Below are 24,050 nucleotides of genomic sequence, written 5' to 3' on the forward strand. Positions count from 1 at the left end.
CATAATAAAAGCTTGTTGACTGATTAACCTTCATCCTTCAGTTTGTCTCGCTTTCCTCTCCTAATACCCAAGGGGTGGACTCAAAAGGGAGCACTCAAAAAACTGTTTAGTAAAAGTGTAAGCGTTGGTGTTGTATGCCATACCTCCCTCTGTACTAAATTTGTTCCTTATACTTAAATAGCTTTTACTTTCTTCCTTCCTTCCTTTCTTCCCCTCCCCTTCCCTCCCTTCCCTTCTCCCTTCCACTCCTCTCTTCTCCTTTCCTTTCCTCTCCTTTCTTTTCCTCTCCTCTCGAAGTTGGGGTTAAGTGACTTGCCCAAGGTCACACAACTATGAAGTGTTAAGTTTCTGAGGTCAGTTTTGAACTCAAGTGGTCCTGACTTCAGGGCTGGTATTCTATCCACTGTGCCACTTAGCTGTCCCTGTTTGTTTTTAATCCCCCAAAATCAATCCATTTACCTTGTTGTGGTCATTTTTGGCAACAACTTTTAAACAGTTTTTATTGTCCTCCTTTAATTGGCATCTTCAGCCTGGTTTACATTTATTGATAGATTCAGGGTGGGATTGCTCAGAGGCTGTTTGCAGTTCTTAATGTAGGTACTATCAAAGTTTTCTTGCTAAATATTTATTTTACTTTAAAAACTTGGGTATGCTCTCACTTTCTGAAAGCTACAGCTTTCCCCCCAGAGTTTAAGTAGAATGGGGAAATGGTTATTGGATTGGGAGAAAACAAAGATAATTAGGATTAGGATTAGTTCTTCTCTTCCCCCAGGAAAATATCAGTTTATATCTCTTGCTAGTTGCTTATTTTCTGAAAGAGTACAAAAAGTTTAGTATCACATTTCTGCATCTGGAGTAGAGTGGTTAAAAAATCCCAAGTATACCTACAACTTTAAAAAAGTAATTTCAAATAGACCTTTCTCAAATTGAACTTTTTTTTTTTTTAATTGTTCATCTAAAAGATGTAAAGCAGCACAATGTGAGAGTGCTGCAGATTCATTTTTGAAGTCTGACATGGCATTTCTTTATTTTGGGGGATTCATTATAATACCCTAGAGATGTGAAAGCTCCAGCTTTGGTAAGGTATTTAAGAGCTGGAAAGATGGATTTTTTATGTTCATGGAAGTTCCAACATGAGTACCATCTGCCAGTAAAGGAGAGAGACTTGTGACCTCATGTCCCTCACAAGCCTTTTGATGTAAAAAATTATACTGCCATAAAACACTTTCTATGGTTACATTTTCCTGTTTGTTTTAAAAGACTAATACGTGGCAAAAGGTGCCATTTGATGTTTGTCAAGGAAAAAAATTATTGTTTCTGAAGCACCCTGATAGTGGTGTAGTGTTAGTGATGAGGTCCTGGAGTAACTGAGTGGGGTTGGCAGAGAAAAACTGAAGTACTGATAAAATTATTCCCTGAGGCAAGTAGGGCAAGGCATTCATAGGGATCATTTCTACCTTATAGTCCACCCTTAGTGGAGGTCTTGGGTAGTCCCACTTTTCTGTGTCTGTTGAGAAATCCAAATTATGACAAATCTGTGACGTTGAATTTCCCCTATAGATCTGTCCATGGCCCATGCCATCTTTGCTGAACTTCTTTTGGGTTAGCCCAGGGTTCTGTTTTATGGTGCCTTTCTTCTCAATCCTCTGCCATGGCTCACGATATCTTTCCTCTCATCCACCTACCATGCCTCCTGGTATTTGGCTGTATGCTCTCCCAACTCTATTTCATATTTACCATTCCTGCTGTCTCTTGTATCTCTTAATTTTGTAAACTCTTCTAAATAAACCTGTCTTTTGCAAAGGAGATATGCTATTGTGAATTTGTCACATGACCAAATCCCAACATTTGGTGCCTGAATATCAGTCTCATGGTGTCCCCAGTACATCATTAGTGTTTGTTCAGTGTTCTAGACCAGAGCTAATTGATTAAGAATAATTGTGATGGTAAAGAAGCTTCAGGGTGTGGCTATTATGAAGAGCCCTTCTTTGAGGGTTCTCATCTGCTTATATTGACCCCTCTCCTAATTTAAGGGTGTTAGACTCTAACTGAATCCCATGATCAGGATGTAGCCAAATGTATTAACTGCAAATCTTTCTATAATAGGAATCCTATCCTTCTTCATCACCAATATGGTTTGTGGAATCGGATGACCCAAATTTGGCATCAGTTCTGGAACGTCTTGAAGACATTAAAAAGAGCAACACCTTGGTGAGAACCCAAACCTAGTAATTTCTCATTCATCATGAATAGAATGCTTCTCTCTACTTGTTAAGAGTTACAATGGCTGATGAGCATGGTTGGTTCATCCTGGGGGCACTGGCCAATCCATCAGCCTTTGCTTATCTTTAGACTTTGGTCAGAACCTTCTCCTTTTACTTTGCTATCCAGAGTGTTTAAGCAAAAGGAAGTAGTGGTTAGGAAGAGAAGGGAGGATTCTGGCCCTGCTATGTAATTCTCTGACTCTAGGCCTTGATCTATCTAAGATCTTCTTCCTCAAGATCCTTCATGTTTTATGTAATTAAATAAGTTTCTTATCTTCAGTTTCTACCCTTTTACTTCTGAAGCCATTCAGGCATTCACAATGACCATGTTTTAAAACCACAAAGAATAAACTTGGATGTAGTAGAGATAAAATATGGATGTTCTCTGAAGTAATTTTATCATCTACTTGATCTTGCAAATTACAGACTCTTACAGGTCAGAAGCCATATATTTAATTTGATTTGTACGTATGGATATTAAATGCAAATGTACTTTGCTTTAAGAAAATCTGATTGATAAAAATTTGGATTTGCAAAAGATATAATTAAGGGATGGCTCTTTGCTTTATAAAAGTGGTAACCATGTAATTCTTAGTAGTGGGTTTTTAAAGTATTTTATTTGAAGTAGAACAAAAAGGATAGTTGTACCATCATTGTAGTTTTATACATGAGAACAACTTTTTACTGTGATAAAAATGCAGAAAAAAGCATTGGGCAGCCTTGGTATTGATTTTGGAAAATATTTGAAAAATGTAAAGTTGCATGATTATCAGTTGACTGACTTCTGTGTTCAATCAACAATAAGCATATGTATCTTTATATGTACATACATATAATATAAAGATAAGAAACAGAATTATTCCTGTCCTCAGGCACCTTATGTTCCGCCAAGGACTCAATGCCCATTAAATAAGAAAATAAAAATATGTACAAAATAAATACAAGGGATAGGATGAGGGACCCTAGTGGAGGCTGAGAGAACAGAGGATCTAGAAAGGCTTCATATAAAAGGTGGTGTATGACCAACATTTTGAGATAACAAGCAAATCTAAGTAGTCAAAGTGAGGTGGGAGAACTTTCTACCTGGAAACAGTCAGTATGGAGACAGATAAAAAAATAGCAATAAGGAAGGCTACTTAACCTGAACTATGGTGTTTGGAAAGGTGAAAAATTTATAATAAGATTGGAAAGATAGATAGCCTTATATTATAAAAGGGTTTTAAAAGCCAGAAATGTTTGTATTTGATGCTAAACACTAAACACTTTACTAAACATAGGAGCCACAAGAATTTTACCACAGGGGGTAAAGACCTTGGCAGATTTCCATATGGTCATCCTTTTGACAGCATTGTGGAGAACAGATTGGAGAGAAGAGAGTTGGATCAGGGAGACCAATTAGGAGGTCATTCAGGGTGGTTCTCTAGAGAAGAAGAAGTGGATTGCAAGAGATAGAATGGCTAAGAATTAGTACCTGATTGACTCTTGTCAGGTAAGGCACAATGAAGGGTCAAGGGACCTGGGTGACTGGATGTGGTAGCAGATATAGGAAAACTGAGAGCAGGCATAGGTTTGCAGGAATAGATGAATTCAGTTTCTAACTTGTTCAATTTGAGATGTCTCTAAGATATCCAGTTTGAAATGTCCAATAGACAATTGGAAATGTCTACCTAGACTCAGGAGAGAGATAGAACTGGATTTTTAGATTTGAAATTCATCCGCATATATTTAAATCATTAACCCTGTGGAAATTGATCCAATGAGACGGTTTAGAGGGCCCAAGGCAGTCTCATACACCCACAATGAAGGGTATGATGTGGATCAAAAGGCAGCCTGATTCAGCTGGGAATATGTTGGGTATATGTGTGTTATATGTTGCAATAATACAATATGTCACTAAAATTTTCACAATAAAAGTATTTATTAAAAAATAAAAATAAAAGTATTTGATATACAATCTTTCAGTAATTTTATTAAAATAGACATAAATTCCATTAAACTGTCATAAAACACTATATACATGTTAATCTTGCAGTAATATACTGTTAACTGATTTTTTTAAAAGGAAAAAAATCAGGAGTTAAGCTGGGTGTTACCTAGAGCAGGGGTTAAAATTTCAAGGGAGGCTTGAGAATTTGGATGAGAAAAAAAAATTTGTCTTCATTTAAAAATATGATTCTTAGAAGGAGTCCTAGGCTTGAGTAGATTGCCAAAGTGTAATCCAGGACAGAAAAAAAAGAGATTTTTTTCTTAATTCTTCTTCCCTTTTATTCTACTCTTTTTTGTTATATCTCATATAATTCATCATATCTTTTAGAGCAAAGTCCATATATATACACTATAGCCTTTTCTAGTTTACCCTTCTTTTATCTATTTAAAGAAGTTGAATTAATATTTGACCAATCATGTTAGTGATGAAAGAGAATGGTTTCTGTTGAAGTAGTGTCAGACTTTTATTTTATCAGAAAAGTGTTAAATTTTTCCAGGGATTTTTTTCCCCCAAAAAATTCTAACATTGATTTGCCAAAATGTTTTCATAGCTTCTTCAGCAACTGAAGCGGTTAATCTGTGACCTCTGCAGATTATACAACCTCCCACAGCATCCTGATGTCGAGATGCTTGATCAGCCACTGCCTTCGGGTCAGGTAAATTCCTATTCATTGAGTACTTAGAATCTAAAGGGAAACACATTGATCTCAACAGCAAAGGTTGCATTGGTGTGTTTTAAATATATCTTGGTAGACTGACTTGTATAGATTTTTCCTCCTGGATTTTGTTACTCCTGCTTAAAGTGCTGAAGAATTACCCTTTTTTTGGATTAATGATGAAGTTATTTTTATCCTGGCCCTTGATTAGAATCTCCACACATTTTTGCAATCTCAGATTTTTCAGTCAAAAAAAACTCCTGCATAATTGGCAGATTAGTATTTTCTTTCCTCAATTGTGTTTAAATCTCTTATATTTCCAGCTTCTGAAGTAACTTAAAAGAATGTTTAGTTTCACCTGTTTACCAAATCCTTTCATTTGAGTCAAGATTCTCTAAGTAGCATGAATTTTTAGAGAATAATTATTTCTTGTTAGGAAAATATTGGTCCTACATTGTTTAATGTAATTCTTTGAATTAACTAGCTTTGGCAAATCAGCTAACTCTTCTGGGGTCCAAGTTTTTTTCTCCTATAAAATGACACAGGGCTAGATAGATAACAGAGTTCCAACTAAGGATCCTCCCATCTATGAAACTCTTAGGATATTTGTAATTAAGGGAAATACAGTCTGTGAACTAAATTTAATGTACACCATAACAAGTTTCAAATGGAAATGAACTAGCTTTGGGAAGACTTTATCCAGATATAAATTAAAATAACAAGTGACATTCTTTTAAATATAATTTTAGAGCATTGGAAAAATTCTGGAAAATATTGATATTTCAGATACCAAATAGATTAGAATTTTTTGTGATTTTTTTTTTGGCTCTTTAAATAAAATCATAAGAATTATATCTGAATGGAAATTTTTTAAAGTAAATAAAAAGGCTAGATAGCAGATTAGAGGTTTTTTTGGCAGCTGATGTGGATTTAAAAAAAAAATTTGAATACTCATTTTTCCTTATTGTTTATTCCCAAAGCATCTAATAATTTTATGCTGAAGTTAATAGGTTTTTTTAAAATAGTGTTTTGTAAAAGCTGGTGTGTATGTGTGTATATATATATATATATATATATATATATATATATATAGTGTGTGTGTGTGTGTGTATATATATGTATATACACACACAGACATACATATATATAATATATACATATATATGTATATATTATATATGCATATATATAATCAAAACTGAGCTTTAAAAATTAATTCAATGAAATTTGTATTATCTGTTTAAATGATGTCTGAAACAGTGTTATTGAGAATATGTAACTGGCGCAATATCTAAATTTTCTCATGCTCAGTAGGTGCTTAGTTTAATGTAGGATATAATAGAAGAATTCATCAATTATTGAAATATCTATGTATTTCAGAATGGGACAACAGATGAAGTTACTTCAGAAGAAGAAGATGAAGAAGATATGGGTGAAGTAGGTATTTTATACAGAAAGTGCACCATTTTGTTAATCATTTTATTAGTAAATATCTGTGTTCACTCTATATTTAAAAGTGGAAATGCTCCTTTAACCTGTTTTGATCACCTAATAGTAATCATTTCTCCCCAAGTGGCAGCTAGATGGCATCGTAATGCACATAACACTAGACTTGTGCACAAGACACTAGGCTTGGTGTGAGGAAAAGCAGCTTCTGCCTTTACTACTTTGGGGGTTCTGGACTAGCTACTTAAACTGTCTGCTTCAGTTTCCTCATATGTAACATGGGGATAGTAATCACACCTGCCTCTTTGAGACACCTCTCCTAGCTTGCTGTTTATATCACTTGTCCCAGCTGTTTACTACATAGGTGTCGACCCTCCTCATCATTTATTTCTGGCTTCCTCCAAGTGAGATAAGTCCTGACTTTTGCAAGATGCATGTCCCAGGCTTTCTTAAGTCTTAGTATCTTTCCTGTGAGTCCATACCCAACTTATTCTGTGCATGTCTTGTTTGAACATAGCACAGTACTTGACACATAATAGGTGCTCTGTAAATGCTTGTTGAGGACTTGAGCTGACAAAAAACTTCAAATAACTGAGGAATTTCAATTTGATCTGATGGGTAATAAGTACATTCTTAAGCCAGGGTGTAATGTCTGAAAGTGATGTTTTAGACAGAATCATTTTATGTTGGTCAAAAGAATAGATTGAAATAAGGGATACTAGAGACAAAGAAACCACTTAGGAAAATATTTTCAGTATTTAAGCTTAAAGGACTAAGATGCTTGCAATAAGAAAGCAGAGGGAAAAAAAAAAAAAAAAAAGAAAGCAGAGGGAATGATTTAAATGGCCCAAAAGAAAAGTAAATGAGACCTGATCATTAGTGCCATCTTTGTCTCTCTCGTGTTTTTATTTACCGATATCCAGAGTTTTGAGCCTAGTAGACAAAAGTGATCTACAAACAGATATATATATATATATATATATATAGAGAGAGAGAGAGAGAGAGAGGTGTAAGACAAGGGCTGAGCTATGGGGATATCAGTGTTTCTACCAAAGAACATTTAAGTGAGTGCAGTTAGAGAATGAAGTCTATACCAGGAGAGTAAAGGCAGAAGAGCTGAAGAACAACAACAGTTAGAGGAGAATAGTTTACCAGGAGGAGAATGTAGGAGATTGCCAATAGGTGAGGAAGAAGTTTGGTAATGGTCTCAAAGAAATTTAAGGAGAGCTGTAGATTGAGGATATGGTGAAGAAATACATTGAAGAGGAGTCATATGATGGAACTGAGAGTAGCTCATGGAAAGATGAGGGAAGGCGGTGAGAGTATAGAGAGGCATGCTTACAAAAATGCCCTTTGTTGCTGGTAGAGTTAAGCACTGGACTCAGGTTTTTATTGACTAAGGGAATTCTTGAGGGACAGAGAGGACAAGGCTGCCATCTTTAAAACTCATAGCTTCAGAGTTTCTGAGATCCTCTGAGAGGTGTCAGAGTCAGGGTTTGAATCCAAGACTTCTTGGCTTCCAGCCAGCTCACTACCCATGGTATCATATTCCTTTTGCCCCTCTTAATCTTAGATTTGAAAGCGCTGGTATTTTTTTTGCTTTGATACCATTGCATTTTTAACACTAATAATCTACATTATTCCCATTTTTCTAAAACTCCTAGCCCTTTTTATCTCCTTTTTAAAAAGAGGGATAAAAGAAAATAATAGTTGAGCTGAAACGAAAACAAGTACTTTGGTGAGAAATTAAAGCCAAAGCCAAAGATGGTTGTCTTTTAAAAAATCATGAAACGGAAGTGTCTTTTTTTTTCTAGTGGAGTGTGTCTAAAAACCACCTTAAATAAAATATTTTTCATCTCCTTAAAGGACATTGAAGACTTAGATCACTATGATATGAAGGAAGAAGAACCTATTGATGGAAAGAAGTCTGAGGATGAAGGCATTGAAAAAGAAAATCTGGCAATATTAGAGAAAATTAGGAAGAATCAGAGGCAAGACCATCTCAATGTGAGTATTTGTGGACTTAAAGATTTCATTCATACACACTAGCAAGAGGGAGAGAGAAAAATGACAATAAAATATTAGATATTAGGGAAAGGTATGCTTATAAAAATGATTTTTGTGGTAGGAATAAGGACCAGAGTCAGGTCTCTTATTGATGTGGAGAGTTCTAAGGAATAGAGAGGACAAAGCTGTCGTGACCAAAACAGGTGGGCACCTTCCCTGAAACTCAAGACTTTAGAGCTTCTCAGAGTTATACAGGGAGTAATAGAGGCAGGATCTGAATTCAAGACTAAATGCCTGTCAGGCCAACTTTCTGTGTACCTACATCATGTAACACAGAGGTGTTGGTCACTATACATATAGATATACATGTATGTGTGTATACACACATGTAGGTACTTGAGTTCAGAGTGATGTACCTCTACATCTAAGTTGTCTGAAACTTGTGCCTTTAAGCATTTTGTTCTTTTGTTTTCTTTCATTTCTTTTTATAAAAATGTCATTATAATCCTTCCTTGGTGAATTGAGTTTTGACTTAGTTTACTTAAAGAATTTAAATAATCATACTTTAAGTTTATTCCTTCAGACATGAGATTTTAATAGTATCAAAAATCTTCCCAATAACATTAGACAATTCTTCCATGGGGTGTTAAATTCACAGGACAGACACTTTCACACAGGGTATCTGACACATGGGCTGTCAGGGTGAGTTCTGGGAAAGAGGCAGCCTCTTACTACTACTACTACAGTATCACTATTAATAAAACAAGAGAAAAGGACAATGCATGTATGTTTGTTTGCATGAGGTTTTTTTTTTTTTTTTAAATAAGGAATAATAGATATCAACCTAAATTTTTTCTGATATGTTTGATTTTTCTTCACAAGTTATTAATTCATTAAAACACTCACCATAGTTTTCTGGAATAGGGAAAAAATAGGGGGAATGAGAAAATGTAGACAATGGTAAAAGTCAAAGATATAAAGGAAGGTGGAGTAGTGGGTCAGAAAACTTTTAGCTCTCCAAATTTCCTCTACAAAAAAGACAGAACATTGCTTGAGAAGAAATGTAGAGCAGTGGAAATAAAAGTCAATGTAAAGCAGTTCTCTTAAGACAACCTAAGCCCACCCTAGGAAACCTCCAGGACCTCCAGGAGCAGAGGTTCTGCTTGGTTCTATTTCCCTCCACACCAACTCTGCAGAATCAACAAATTACAAGCCCTGGGGGCAGCTGGAGTTGGGAGGCAGCCTGTTTTAGAAACTTTTATTTCAAGGGAAAGTGTAGGGGGATCTGATGGTTGAGTAAGAGAATATTGTTGAGGGATGCCAAGCACAGCTATGCTGACCAAATGCATCCCATACTGAGCTGCTACTGCCAGGGGGAAGGAGCTATTACATAAGGTTAATGCCTTAGCAGAAGGGCAGGAACTCTGTTTGGCTATGGATACTTGCAGGAGAAGAAGAGTTCCTGGTTTCAGTTCCAAGGAAGAGAAGACAGCTGTAGTTTGCAGCCCATCAGATAAATTCATACAGATAAGAATAGTATGATCATGAATTCTAGGTATGTCTTAGCAGTGGAGAGGAGAGCCCATAGTTGAGTTCCAAAACAGAACTCAGAAAATAACGTTTAAAAGGCTGAGGCTTTAGGCATTATTTTCCAAACCTTGGGATTAGAATTTGATCATATTAATAGCTCCTGACAATAAAATGAAAGTAAGAACATGAAAATGAGTAAACAAAGGAGAAAGAACCAAACCAAAGATAGTTACTATGGAGATAGAGAATGTCAGGATTTATATTCAAAGGAATATAGTAGGGCTAAAAAAGCTATTCCTTTTTCAGTGGGACATATATTCTCACAAACCCAGAAAGAGTGTTTTAGGAGAACTTTAAAAAGAATTTTAAAATCAAATGAGAGATTGAGGAGAAATTAGAAGAAGAAAAACCAATCCAAGAAAATCAAGTTATGAAAATAAAGTCAACTAACTTGAAATACAGAACAAAAAACTTAAGAAAATAATTCCTGGAAAACTGGAATTGGTCAAAAGGAAGCTAATGACATTTTTAAGACACAAAGAAATATTAAAACAAAATCAAAAGCACCAAAAAATGTAAGGGGATGTGAAACATCTCATCAAAAAAGAAGTTGCTTTAGAGAACAGATCAAGGAGAAATAAGAGTAGACTGCTTGAAGATTATGATTATAAAAAGAATCTTGATACTCTATTACAAGAAATGATCAAGAAAAATTACCCTAAAGTTCTAGAGCAAGAAGGCAAAGCAGAAAGAAAAAAATCTACTGATCCAACACCTGAGAGGAGAAAAACTTAAAGGAATATCATGGCCAAGTTTCTCTCTTTCTTTTTTTAATAGCTTTTTATTTACAAGATATATGCACGGGTAATTTTTTAGCATTGACAATTGCAAAAACTTTTGTTCCAATTTTTCCCCTCTTTCCCCCCACCCCCTCCCCCAGATGGCAGGTAGAGCAATAGATATTAAATATGTTAAAGTTTATGTTAAATACAATATATGTATAAATGTCCATACAGTTATTTTTTCTGCACAAAAAAGAATTGGACTTTGAAATAGTGTACAATTAACCTGTGAAGCAAATCAAAAATGCAGGTAGACAAAAATAGAGGGATTGGGAATTCTATGTAGTGGTTCATACTCACTTTCCAGAGTTCTTGCGCTGGGTGTAGCTAATTCAATTCATTACTGCTCTATTAGAAGTGATTTGGTTCATTTCATTGTTGAAGAGGGCCACATCCATCAGAATTGATCATCATATAGTATTGTTGTTGAAGTATATAATGATTTTCTGGTCCTGCTCATTTCGCTCAGCATCAGTTCATGTAAGTCTCTCTAGGCTTTTCTGAAATTATCCTGCTGGTCATTACTTACAGAATAATAATATTCCATAATGTTCATATACCACAATTTATTCAGCCATTCTCCAATTGATGGGCATCCACTCAGTCTCCAGTTTCTGGCCACTACAAAGAGAGCTGCCACATTCTTGCAGCATCTTCTTTAAGATCTCTTTGGGATATAAGCATGGCCAAGTTTCAAAGCTATCAGGCTAAGGATAAAATATTGAAAGCAGCAAGAAAAAAATTAAATATCATGAAGCTACAATAAGGATTACATACTACATTGAAGGACTGTAAGTTTTGGAATATTATATTTTGTAGAGCAAAAGAATTGAGGTTATGACCCAAAGGTACATATCTAGCAAAGTTAAGTATAATCCTGAAGGAAAAAAAAATAATAGTTAAACTGAAAGACTGTTAGGTATTTGTAACAAAAGCAACAGAATTTAAGGGAAAATTTAACATATAATATCCAGAAGAAATATAAATATTAAGGACCAATTATAAGGGATTCAGTAAAGTCAGATCATTTACTTCTTTTATATGAAAATATCAGATCTTTTATTTGGATACTTTGAAAAAAATGATGGGCTGAGCTGAGTATGATAAGAGTGATTCTTAAAAAACTGTTGAGAAAGATGAAATGGAGCAATTTCATACAAATGAGAGGAAAAAAAGGAAAAATTGATACAGAAGAAGTTAGTGAGGGGAGGGTGGGTCGTATTGAAATCTTGCTCTCTTTGGGAATGGGTTAAGTATATGTATCATGAAGATATAAAAGTCTTCTAATTCAGAGATAAGAGGACAGTAGACTAGGGTAAGAGAGAAAATAACAGAGGGATTCCTAGAGGGGTGGATACGTTAAGAAGTAGGGCAATGTAATGGATAGAAATAGAGGAGTTGAGGCCTAGGAATAGGGGGAGAAAGCTAGCAAGTGAAAATAGGAAGAAGGAAAATATGCCACAAATAAATATAGCTCATGATATGAATGGGATGAATTTACCTGTAAAATGGAAACAAATAATAGATTGAAAATTTGAATTTAACAGTATGTTGCTTTCAGAAAACATTACAAAAATGAGAAATACACACAAACATAAAATAAAGATCAGATGTAGAATTTATTATGTAAAAACAGAGATTGTAGTCATGATTTTAGGCAAAGTTAAAGCTAAAATAAATTTAAGCAAAAGCGAAAAATAGAGAAACTACACTATATGCCAACCATATTAATCAGAATTGTTTCAGATTATTTAAAATAACTTGACATTGTAAGATTATAATATTGCTGTGATATAGAAAATGATGAGTCATGGATTGAGAAACTTGTGCATAAGTTCTTTGAACTTATTCAGAGAAATAGAGGACAACTGGAAGCACACATAGTATAGTCTTACCCAAATGCATATGAATGTATGTTTATATGTATGGTCATAGATATCTATATAAGTCTGTATATATGTATAAGTTTATAGATATCTGTGTATATACACACATATGCTTGTGTGTATGTCTTCAGCTTAATTTTAGCATTCTTGGGGGGAGGGAAAGAATCAAAAAACAAAGTCAAAAGTGCACAGCAGAGAACAAAAGAAAACCTACAAGGAAGCAAAGAAAAGATGGACAATTCTGAACACAATGTGTAATATTTATTGTATATGCTTTCTTGAAATGGAAATTTATTGCTTTATATTTTGAATCCTTATGTTCTGCTGTGCAGATGGCAATTTTTTTCCTTTTCTTATTTTGTATTTAAGTTTAAAAAGTAAAAGCAGACATTTGTTCAGAGCCTACTGTTATGTTATACCTAAAGAAAGATGCAGACATAAATAATACATAGTCCTTGTCTTTGGAAAATTACAGTCTTGTTGGAATGGTGGCAAAATATACTCAAATATAGTACAAGTTAAAATCTGAGACAAGCATGATCCAAAACCTAAGTGTTCTTAAATTAGAGGGAGGAGAAAATGCTATAGAGATAGTAGTCTGTGGGGATAGGGGGAAGACAATATGGCATCTTATTTGGGCCTTGGAACAAACATTTAATGTAAAAAGGTCATGATTGGATATGGAGGAAGTAAAGGCATTCTAGGTATATGACATAGCATGAGCAAAAGCAGAGGAGGGAGAAATTGTGGAAGGGTTTTTGGGAAGTTGAAGACAGATGTTCCATTGAAGGCCAAGGAAAATGATTTAATCTGTTCTTCAGAATGGCTGAAGTATGGTAGATAGGAGGAAGAGGGAGACTGGGTTGGTGGTCTGTCACAGGGATTTACATCAAAAATCATTAGCATGTGGATCAGCATGATGAAGGGGCAAGATGGAGTATAAACTGGGGGCAGAGGAGAATGATTACCTAGAAGCAGGCTCAGTCTTAAAGTCTGGATGAATGTACAAATAACGGGAAAGCAGCACTATTCTCACAAGCTAGAAGAATCAAGTTTTAGACATGTTAATTTTGTCATATCATAACGATTTTAATCCTCATGAAGGGCAGAAGTGCCGAGTGAATCAAGAATTTTACAGTTGGAGAAAATGAAGTCCAGGTTAAGTGGCTTATCCAAAGTCACAAAAGATCTTTGATTTGTGTCTATTATGTAATATGCAGATTACTTCTATAAGTGAACACTTTGCCCTTAAATGTGAATATAGTCCCTTATTTTTTTTCTTTGAGTTGTAAGACTAGGAGGCCTTCTGCATACTTGGTCTTTGTTTTACCTGCAAGGACCAATTCTAAGACCAGGAGCAGCCATTTTTCTGTATATAATATAAAAGAAGTCTATGACACCCCACCCCCCCCATCCACTGTTTTAATAATTGTTTTTTCATTTAATTTTAGTCCCTCATGGCATTTTATTAAAACAAATGGCAATCAGGTACTTTATTTTCTTTGGCTTTCTATTTGATGTTTAATTCCCTAAGGTATAAAAATATAAAAGTGTTAAAAACTGTAGTTTTACTAGAATATAACATTGTTTTAACTTTTTTTTTTTTTTGGTTTTCTGATAACACAAAAATTAGGAGTTTTCTTTTTTTCTTTTTTTTTTTTTTAGGAGTTTTCTTTTTAGCTCATAGAACTTAAAGCTTGGTTCTGTGACCTTGGCTAATTAATTAATTAATCTTGTCAAATGAAGGAGTTGATACAGGTGACTTAAGGTTCCCTTCAAGCTTTAGTTCTAAGATTTTACTGGTAATTGTTTTAACTTGTGGTTAAAAAGCATCAAAATATTGTGATCCTCATTCAACAAGCAATTATTAAATACTCACAATGTGGAAGCTGCTGTGGAGGGTGAAAAGAAGTATAGAATATATATATATATATATATATGTATATACATATATATAGTATATATATATATGTATTATACTATACTATAGTATAGTTGGCCCTAGAAAGTTTACAATCTACTTGAGGATAGAACATCTCTGTAAAGGGAACATTGAAGGAGCAGCCCATGAGGGTTGGATGATAGATGCAAACAGTGACTGTTTTAGGGAGTTGAGAGAAAGCAGAAATGACTATGTGGAGCTCCAACCAGGGATGGATCACTGAGAAAAAGGGCCTCTTGAAGACTGGGCAGGATTTGGATTCTTGGAGAACAGGGGAATAGCTCAAGGTGGCCAAGGTGGCACACTGCCTCAAGGGACATGGGAAGATGCTTCTGGTTGGAGTAACAGACATTAAAGATGAAGACCAGAGCATAGAAAGCAGCAGGCCAAAGTGATGGGCAGGAAAATCATTGAGTTCCTAAGTATATGATACAGGTGAGAATCTGATCTGTTGAGATTGGGGGAGACCTCCTAGAGGAGACTGACAGCCCTGGCTTTGCTTCTTCTGCCAGCGTACACTGCTGCACCCATTCTCCTGACACCTTCCTCATCTCTTTTCCCTTGGTTATCCCACCTGCATGCTGAGGCCACACTGCCATGGTGTCTATGTCTGATCAGAAACTTCTTGGCTCTGATGCTCTGGCATCTTTCTTGGTGGTAATTCTCTGCCCCTGGGTTGAATGTCCTCTTCTTTCTGGCCTCTCACATTTGCTGAATCTTCCATTTTGCCCTTTTATTCCTAGCTCCTCCCACAGTCTTGTGCATGGTAAATGTATTGCCAGTGTTGAATTGAGCTGAACTATAAATATGAATAGGATTTGGAGAAGTAGAGAGAAGAAGGAAAGGATCCAGAAGTGAAAGATAAAATGAGCAATGTGGCTGGAGTAGAAGATTCATGTCAATGAAGAGTGGAAGAGGCTGTTGACTTGATAGAAAGCCTGGGTTCTCAGGCTTTACTGGATGCTTTTCATCCTACTTAAGTCATCCCTTTCTACTTTGGCACACCTTTAGGTGTTTTTACTTATACCAGGGCTTTATTACCTTTGCCCATTTCTTCTACGTCCTGAGGCCCAAGAAAAATAAATCTAATGCCTTTTGCACATGGTAGCCATCTGTGCTCCAGTTTACTCATTTTTTAAGTGAAGAGCTGGACTTGGAGGCACTAAAGATCCCCGTTGACTCTCAATGTCTGATCCCATGATTTCCTCAAATACTTTTTCAATCTGGAAAAGGAGGCTCCTTGGTTCTTAATTTGTATTTTATTGTATTATCTTTATTGTGTTTATGTTCTTTTGTACATATTCCAACATTTTAAATGTTTTCCCTAAAATACAAGGCAGTTTTCTAGGCAAACATTTTAGGAGTAGCAACATAACTTTTGTGTTCCCTCAGAGGACTGGCCCAGCAATTGTTTATAGATAAGGAATTTGGGTACAGAGATCACACAGTAAATGAGATAATCCAGTCACCAAGCCATGTCAAAAACCATATATTGAGCACTCATTGCATAATTTCAGCATCCTGAAACAAAAATCTCTATTTTTGAAATTTTTAAATGCTTGTTTCTTAATATAGTTTCCCCTATCTTATCAGTTTCTCTCCTTTGCATATAAGCCCTATAGCTCTAGAGGTTTTATATTGAAGAGTACATCAGTGATCAAAGCAGTGTGAGGAAAGGCAGGAGAAGTGATTTTGCAGTGATTTCTGATGTGAGATGTCATTTTCAGGAAAGTTTGAGTTTTTTTAAAAAAAGCAAATTAGCTTTAAAAGAATAGTCTAGGAGCAAGAGCAGCTAGATGTTGCAACAGATAAAGCATTGGCCCTGCAGTCAGGAGGACTTGAGTTCAAATCCATCCTCAGACACATTTCCTTGCTGTGTGGGCAAGTCGCTCAACCCCAATTGCTTCAACAACAACCAAAAAAAAAAAAAATTGACCAGATAAATTCTTTTTTTTGTTCAATAGTCACACATAGACTATTTTTCCCCTTCACTGGAAATATATAATTTATATTGTATATGTAAATATTTTTCTAAAGAAATAAGAAAAATTGGTGCTATGGATAGAGCCCCATTCCTGGAGTCAAGAGGACCTGAATTCAAATCTGGCCATAGACATTTGACAACTTAATAGCTGTGTGACCCTAGGCAAATCTTTTAATCTGATTGCCTTGCCTCCAGACCCCCCCAAAAATTAATTTATATTAAAGTGTCTGAAACTTCTTGATTTGCATCTCTACCTAGGAATTTGACACTGAAGTCAAACTTGGAAGCAAGTGATATATATGAGCAAGTATTCTTCTGGATTTTGTTGAGTATTATCGCTTGGAGTAGAGCCTGTAGGGACTGATGTTTGAAATGCAGATGATTGAGGTAGCCTTAAGAAAAGCAGTTACTAGAGAGAAAAATTACCATCTAGATTTTCATAAGTACAAGGGTTTTCACCTATACATTTCACTTACTGAGGTATGATCCTGCTAACAATCATAGACTAGAATAGAAACAGACACAGTTCACTTTTTGCATATTTATATTTTTTAATTTAAAAGCTGCTAAAAAAAATCACTAAAAGCTTTTGTTTAAGCACAGAAAAAGGATCTTAATTATGTAAAGGATTGGCTTCTCTTTGAATTCAGAAAACTGTTTTGACCAACATAAGTGAAAGAGGCCTTAACACTTACTATCTTTTCACTAGATCCCTGGCTTTGATAAACAAGAGGGACAAGGACAAGGTTTAACCAAAAAGAGGCTCCAGGGCTTTGGCTGCAGCATAGAATGGCTGAATTTGACTGTCAGGAGTCTGACATAGCTTAATCTATGTATTTGTCCATAATAGCAGATTAAAGTAAGATGATTGGATGAGATGAAACCAGTTTGAAGTAGTGAAGACACTTATTGCATAGAAAGAAAAGGCCTCTTTAAAGGATAGACGGGTGCTATATTTTGACTTTTTTTTTTTTTTTTTTTTTTCCTTGTTTATTTCTTCCTGGGGTTATAGATATATACATTAATTTTTTAAAATACAAATGTCTTTTATCAATCTTGTTGGGAGAGAAAAATCAGAATGAAAGGGGAAAACCATGAGAGGGGGAAAAAAAAGAAAAAGGATAAAAAAAGTGAACATAGCATGTGTTGACTTACATTCAGATCTTTCTCTGGATGCAGATTGTATTTTCTGTCCAAAGTGTGTTGGAATTGCTCTGGATCACTGAACCCCTGAGAAGAAGCAAGTCTTTCATAGTTGATCATCACTGTCTTTTGACATCTTTACCTGGTACAGGGGATTGACAAAGGAAGAAAAATCTCGACGCTTTTTGCTAGAGACAAAAAGAATGATATGGAGGAAAGATTATTTGACTTTCAAAATTAGAACAGTCTCCATTTTTATAGGTCTCTAGTCTGGAGATAGAGAGCCTGTCCTTTTATTCATTCTCTGTAGTGTCTTGTTTTATCTTCATAACCTTGTGAAGTAGAAATGTTAGCCCCATTTTACAGATGAACAAACAGAAACTTTGTTAAAAAGGTTCAGTGGGTGTTGGAGATGGATTTTGAACCCAGGTGATCAAAATTCAAAATCCACCTCACTCTGCTCCTGATGTCTCTTCCAGGCACTACACTCGTGAGCTATGGGACATTGAGCAAGTCCCATTAGCTCTTTTGGCTTGAGTCTCCTGATTTTGTGGAATGAGGGTGTCAAAGCTGATAAACTCCAAATTGTTGTTATCCATAGTTGTTTCTTGGAACAACTGATCGGACTAACACTGAACATCTCTCAATTCTAGGGGAAGCTCATATATTTGTGAGAAAAAAGTTCAAATTACGAAAAATCTGCATTTTAATTATCTCTTTGGAGCAATGTATCAACAATCCTCTAGTGACTGGTCACCAGGCAGCTTAGCCGGGATAGTCTTTGTAAGAAGGACTGAGGAGTTCATTGCTAGACCCATGCTTGAAGTTTTACAAAGCTGTGAGCTCACAGAATGTTTGCAGAGAGTCCTGGTCACCCCCATGCCCGGGGAGGCATGGCAAGAAACAACCTTTGGGGACAAACTGCCAAGCTCAAATACTGCCAGCACATATCCAAGTCACTCAGTTTATTTATCCTTTGATTAGAAAAACACCTACTGTATAATATAAGAGCCAGTTAGGTTTCAGTCATTCACACCCCACACAGTCCACTATGGGAACTGGACTAAAATGTACATTTTTATAGTAAAAGATTTGCTGAATAAATTAACATTGTAAATAAAATACTCAAGGATAGTTCTAACTTTTAAAAAACAACTATTTTCAAGTGCCTACCACCCCAAAATATAACACAGATATATAAAAAAATGCAGTTAATGATTCAGAATCCTATGGAACACAGCTGTTCAATTTTCTTTAGGCATTTTGTCAACTACTTAAAACTGTTATCTATATCTTTGCATAGTTTGTAGTGTGCAAGACAGATTTGTGTCATTCTGGGCATTTATCAGCAAATATTGGCAGAATGTTAAAGACTCCACCTTATTTCCAGGGCCAGCTTCCTATTGACATTTGCTTTGATTTCTGACTTTTTTGTTAGCATTGATCTATTCCATCTTCACGTGTGCTTATGGTATGTACATTCTTGTTAACATCCTCAAAGTGAGAATTCTGGATGATTAGTCTTAAAGGTTGATTTTGTTTTTCTGTTTCAGGGTGCGGTGTCTGGCTCAGTGCAGGCTTCAGACAGACTCATGAAAGAGCTCAGGGATATATACCGATCACAGAGTTATAAAACAGGTAAAAAGAGTTTTATTTGACCCTTCTAGACTTCTCCACCTCACCCCTTAGCCTACTGCCTTTTCTAGTATTTGTGATAAACTAATGAAGACAGATTAGACATTTTCATTAATTTTGTGTTTAAGGCTGAGACCCAAGTGTTAATATTTTTCCCGCAAAATAGATAATTGAACAGAATGGACTAAACTTTTGTTATTTTCATGGTTATTGTTCCAGTGGTCTGACTGTGTATAGCCTATCTTAATTATAACATGGATTAAAGTACTTGTTATCTGTTTACTCTTTGGGAGATGAGAAATTATTATGCAAAGAATTATTCCGTCATTGAACAAGTAAAGCCATTATAAACTTCATTAACCTTCTTTTGGTTCTGCTTTGTGTACTTTCCAAATAAGTTAACAGCTTTACTTTTTGTTCATTTTTTCCATATCATTTAGAATTGTGGTATGTTGCTCATTTAGAAGAATTTAGTATTTTTCTTCTATTGCCATCAATTACAAAATAGTTCTTCCATTTTACCCAACATCTTATCCAAGAAAGATTTATAGGAGCCTACATCAGAAAATCTATACTGGCATATTTTACTTCTAATAAAGAGATAGAAAATCTGAAAAACACTTAAGGATCTGAAAGCAGAAGTGAATTGTTTGATTTAGTTATGTAGAGATATGATTGAAACACCATTCAGAAAGTTTCATGTGACCAAATGTAAATCATGTTGCCTTTTGTTTAAAAAATAAAAAGCCTACTCATCAAAGGATTAGATCTATCACTTCTCTGGAATTAACATTTTGAATTCACTGATCACTTTTTCTTCAGGAAGTTTTATGAAGTCTAAAAAATGCATTTTCATCCTTGAGTGATCTTCCTTTTATATTTTTCAAATTAATAATCTTTATCTTGGGAAATACAAGACTTTTCATTCTTCTTATCCCGCCCCCTTTTAAAAAAATACTTAGAAAATTGTATACCTGTAAAACATCTGGCTTGAAATTTTTGAACAACTTTTTTTTTTTTTTTTTTTAAGGGTTTAGATGAGGAAATGAAGAAAATACCTTTATGCCTTTACTTGCTGCTCTTTAAAAGACAGGTGTTTATAGCTTAAGTATCATTTACATAGTTCAGCTATTTTCTCCTCAACTTCAGAGGTAAACAAGATCTCAGTGGCCATCTGTTCCAAGTCATGGCTGAAGAAGAATTTCCTTTGCCTTATAGCTCACAAGTGGCCATTTTACCTGTGCCTAAGAGATCTCCAGAATGGGGTGGGAACTCATTATCCTGGAGACATCAACCATTTTGGAATTGCCTTAATTTTCATGAAGTTTTTCCTTCTATCCAGGTGGTTTTCCTATTTCTAACTCCTGTCTGTTGCTTTATCTTGCTCTTTGGCATTTTATGCTGGTGAAGCTGATTTTTAAATTTCTTGACATGTACCCCTTTTCAACTTAATCTAACTTTGTGTGATGTTCTAAAAGTTCAACATTTTTAAAAAATTCTCTTTTATCACATGTATAGCTGCCCCTCCCAGTTTTGTTTAAGCCTTCCATTTTTGCCTTTATCCTAGATGTTGACAAAAATGTTAAACAGCCCACAGCCAAACACAAATCCCTGTGGCATTCTAATGGAGACCTCATCAAATCCTTAAAGCCTCTTGTTTTGGTCTTGTCATTCAAACAGTTTTGAATCCATTTAAACATAGTATCTTCCAGCCTATATTTCCATGGCTTTTTCACAAACATGATTCAAGAGACTTTTATCAGATATTTTGTTTAAATCTAAATAAACTACACATCTACAGAATTTCCATGTTCTATTAAAATAATAACCCTGGTAAAAGGAACAGTTAAATTAGTTTGACATGGCCTGTGATTGATCAAAGGCAGTTTTTTTTTTTGTTTGTTTTTTTTTTAATGGATGCTTTTTATTATCATATCAAATTTCTTTTTTTAAATACTAATAATTTTTATTTATTAAAATATATGCAAAGGTAGTTTTCAACATTAACCTTGCAAAACCTTGTGTTCCAGTTTTTTCTCACTTCTCCCCTCGACCCTCCCCTAGATAGTAAGTAATCCAATATAGATTAAATATCTTCAATTCTTCTAAACTTATTTTTACATTTATCATGCTGCACAAGAAAAATCAGATCAAAAAGGGGGGAGAAAGTAAAAAAAAGAAAACAAAACAAAAAAAAAAAGTAAAATTACTATGTTGTGATCCACATTCAGTTTCCATAGTATTTTCTCTGTCTACAGAAGGCTCTCTCCATCATAAATTTATCATCAGATTTACTTATGACAATATCCTTCTCCTATCCAGTAAATGTTCCTTTTTAACATAGATTTTATAAAACAGGAAAACCAACCAATCCATTTGCCTGCATCTGACATTGTATGCAAAATTCCACACCAGAATTCTGCACTTATGCGGTGAAGAGAAGTAGGTGCATTTTCTCAACTCTTGTCTAGGGCCAAACTTGGTCATTTTAATTATGATATTAACTTTGAGTTTTATGTTCTTTTCTATTTATATTGTTGTCATGTATATTGTTTTTTGTTGTTATTGTTTTTTGGGATTACCTCACTCCACATTAGTTCATAGAAATCTTTGCAAATTTCTCTGAGCCTCATTGTGTTTGTTATCCAGATGCTGCTATAAATATTTTGGTGCATGTGGGACCTTTGTCTTTAATCATCTTGGGTACATTCCTGACCATGGATCTCTGGTTCACAGGCTATGATCCAATCACATTTTTTTTAAGCACAGTTCTCAAGTATTTCCTCAAATGGTTGATACAATTTTTTAAAAAATATTTTTTGTAAAAGCTTTTTATTGACAAAACATATGAATGGGTAATTTTTCAACATTGACCTTTGCAAAACTTTCTGTTTTTAACTTTTCCCTCCTACCTCCTCCCCTAGATGACAGGTAGTCCAATACATGTTAAAGATATTAAAATATATATTAAATGCAATATATGTATGCATATTTATACAGTTATCTGGCTACACAAGAAAAATCAGATCTAGAAAAAAAAAAAAAACCAAACCTGAGAAGGAAAACAAAATGCAAACAAACATCAACAAAAAGTGTGAAATGCTATGTTGTAGTCCACACTTAGTTCCCACAGGCCTCTTTCTGGGTGTAGATGGCTCTCTCCATTACTGAACATTTGGAATTGGTTTGGATCATCTCATTATTGAAGGGATTCATGTCCCATCAGAATTGATCATCATATGATCTTGTTGCCATGTATAATGATCTTCTGGTTCTGTTCATTTCACTTAGAATCAGTTCATATAAGTCTCTCCAGGCCTCTCTGAAATCATCCTATTGGCTGTTTCTTACAGAACAAAAATATTCCATAACATTCATATTCCATAACTTATTCAGCCATTCTCCAATTGATGGGCATCCATTCAGTTTCCAGTTTCTACATTTTTGCACATGTAGGTCCCTTTCCCTCCTTTAAGATTTCCTTGGGATATAAAAGCTCAGTAGTAACACTGTTGGATCAAAGGGTATGCGCAATTGGATAACAAATTGCTCTCCAGAATGGTTGGATCCATTCACAGTTCCACCAACAATGTATCAGTGTCCCAGTTTTCCCACATCCCCTCCAACATTGGTCATTTTCTTTTCCTGTCATTTTAGTCAATCTGACAGGTGTGTAGTGCTATCTCAGAGTTGTTTTAATTTGAATTTCTCTGATCACTAGTGATTTGAAGCACCTTTTCATATGACTAGAAATAGTTTCAATTTCTTCATCTGAAAATTATCTGTTCATATCCTTTGACCATTTATCAAGTGGAGAATGGCTTGAATTTTTATAAATTTGAGCTAATTCTCTATACATTTTAGAAATGAGGCCTTTATCAGAACCTTTGAATGTAAAATGTTTTCCCAGTTTATTGCTTCCCTTCTAATCTTGTCTATTAATTTTGTTTGCACAAAAGCTTTTTCACTTAATATAATCAAAATTATCTATTTTGTTGATCAATAATGATCTCCCATGTTTCTTTGGTCACAAATTCTTTCCTCCTCCACAGATCTGAGAGGTAAACTATTCTATGTTCTTCTAATGTGTTTATAATATCATTCTTTATGTCTGGATCATGAATTCATTTCAACCTTATTTTGATATATGGTGTTAAGTGTGGGGTTGACCCAATTTGTAGATACACCAACAATTTTATTTGTATGCCTCGATTCCTTTAGTATCAAATATAAAACTATTCCCTGCTCTTGTCATTTTTGACAATCTGCTGGGAATGAGGTGTAACCTAATATTTGTTTTGATTTGTGTTTCTCTTATTAGAACCACTTTTCATGTAATTGTTAATTCTATGAAATTCATCTTTTGGAATTATCTTCCTATAATCATATTCTCTATAATTTTTTCAGGAATAGATGTTGACTGACTTACAGTTTGCTGACTCCATACTTTTTTTCCTTTTAAAAAATATCAGGGCCTTTTTTCCCATTTTTAGTTCTTTAGTATTGCTCTTTGCCTCTTAGAGATCACTGACAGTATCTCAACAACCATATCCTCCCTATCAATTACCATTGCTGCCTGGATGCTCTATCGTCAGAAAGAAAATCAGAACTATTTCTCATTATAAAGAACTGGCAATATCAACTATACTTTTAGGACCTTGGGGTCAATTGTCTTAAAATTAAACTGATAGGGGCAGCTAGGTGATGCAGTAGATAGAACACCAGCCCT

At 34.9% G+C, this 24,050-nt stretch overlaps 1 protein-coding gene across 3 annotated transcripts in view; it reads left to right on the forward strand.

Annotated features, from left to right (window-relative positions):
* UBE2Q2 (ubiquitin conjugating enzyme E2 Q2) overlaps positions 1-24,050 on the forward strand; it is a 66,321-nt gene that overhangs the window by 29,102 nt on the left and 13,169 nt on the right. For all 3 annotated transcript variants that reach the window (XM_074296489.1, XM_074296490.1, XM_074296491.1), the window contains exons 2-6: positions 2,107-2,211; positions 4,802-4,906; positions 6,287-6,343; positions 8,219-8,359; positions 19,240-19,324. In XM_074296489.1, coding sequence (XP_074152590.1) covers positions 2,107-2,211; positions 4,802-4,906; positions 6,287-6,343; positions 8,219-8,359; positions 19,240-19,324 — 493 coding nt within the window. The remainder of the gene's footprint in view (positions 1-2,106; positions 2,212-4,801; positions 4,907-6,286; positions 6,344-8,218; positions 8,360-19,239; positions 19,325-24,050) is intronic.

The sequence above is a fragment of the Sminthopsis crassicaudata genome, chromosome 2 (genome assembly GCF_048593235.1).
Source record: "Sminthopsis crassicaudata isolate SCR6 chromosome 2, ASM4859323v1, whole genome shotgun sequence".
NCBI lineage: Eukaryota > Metazoa > Chordata > Mammalia > Dasyuromorphia > Dasyuridae > Sminthopsis > Sminthopsis crassicaudata.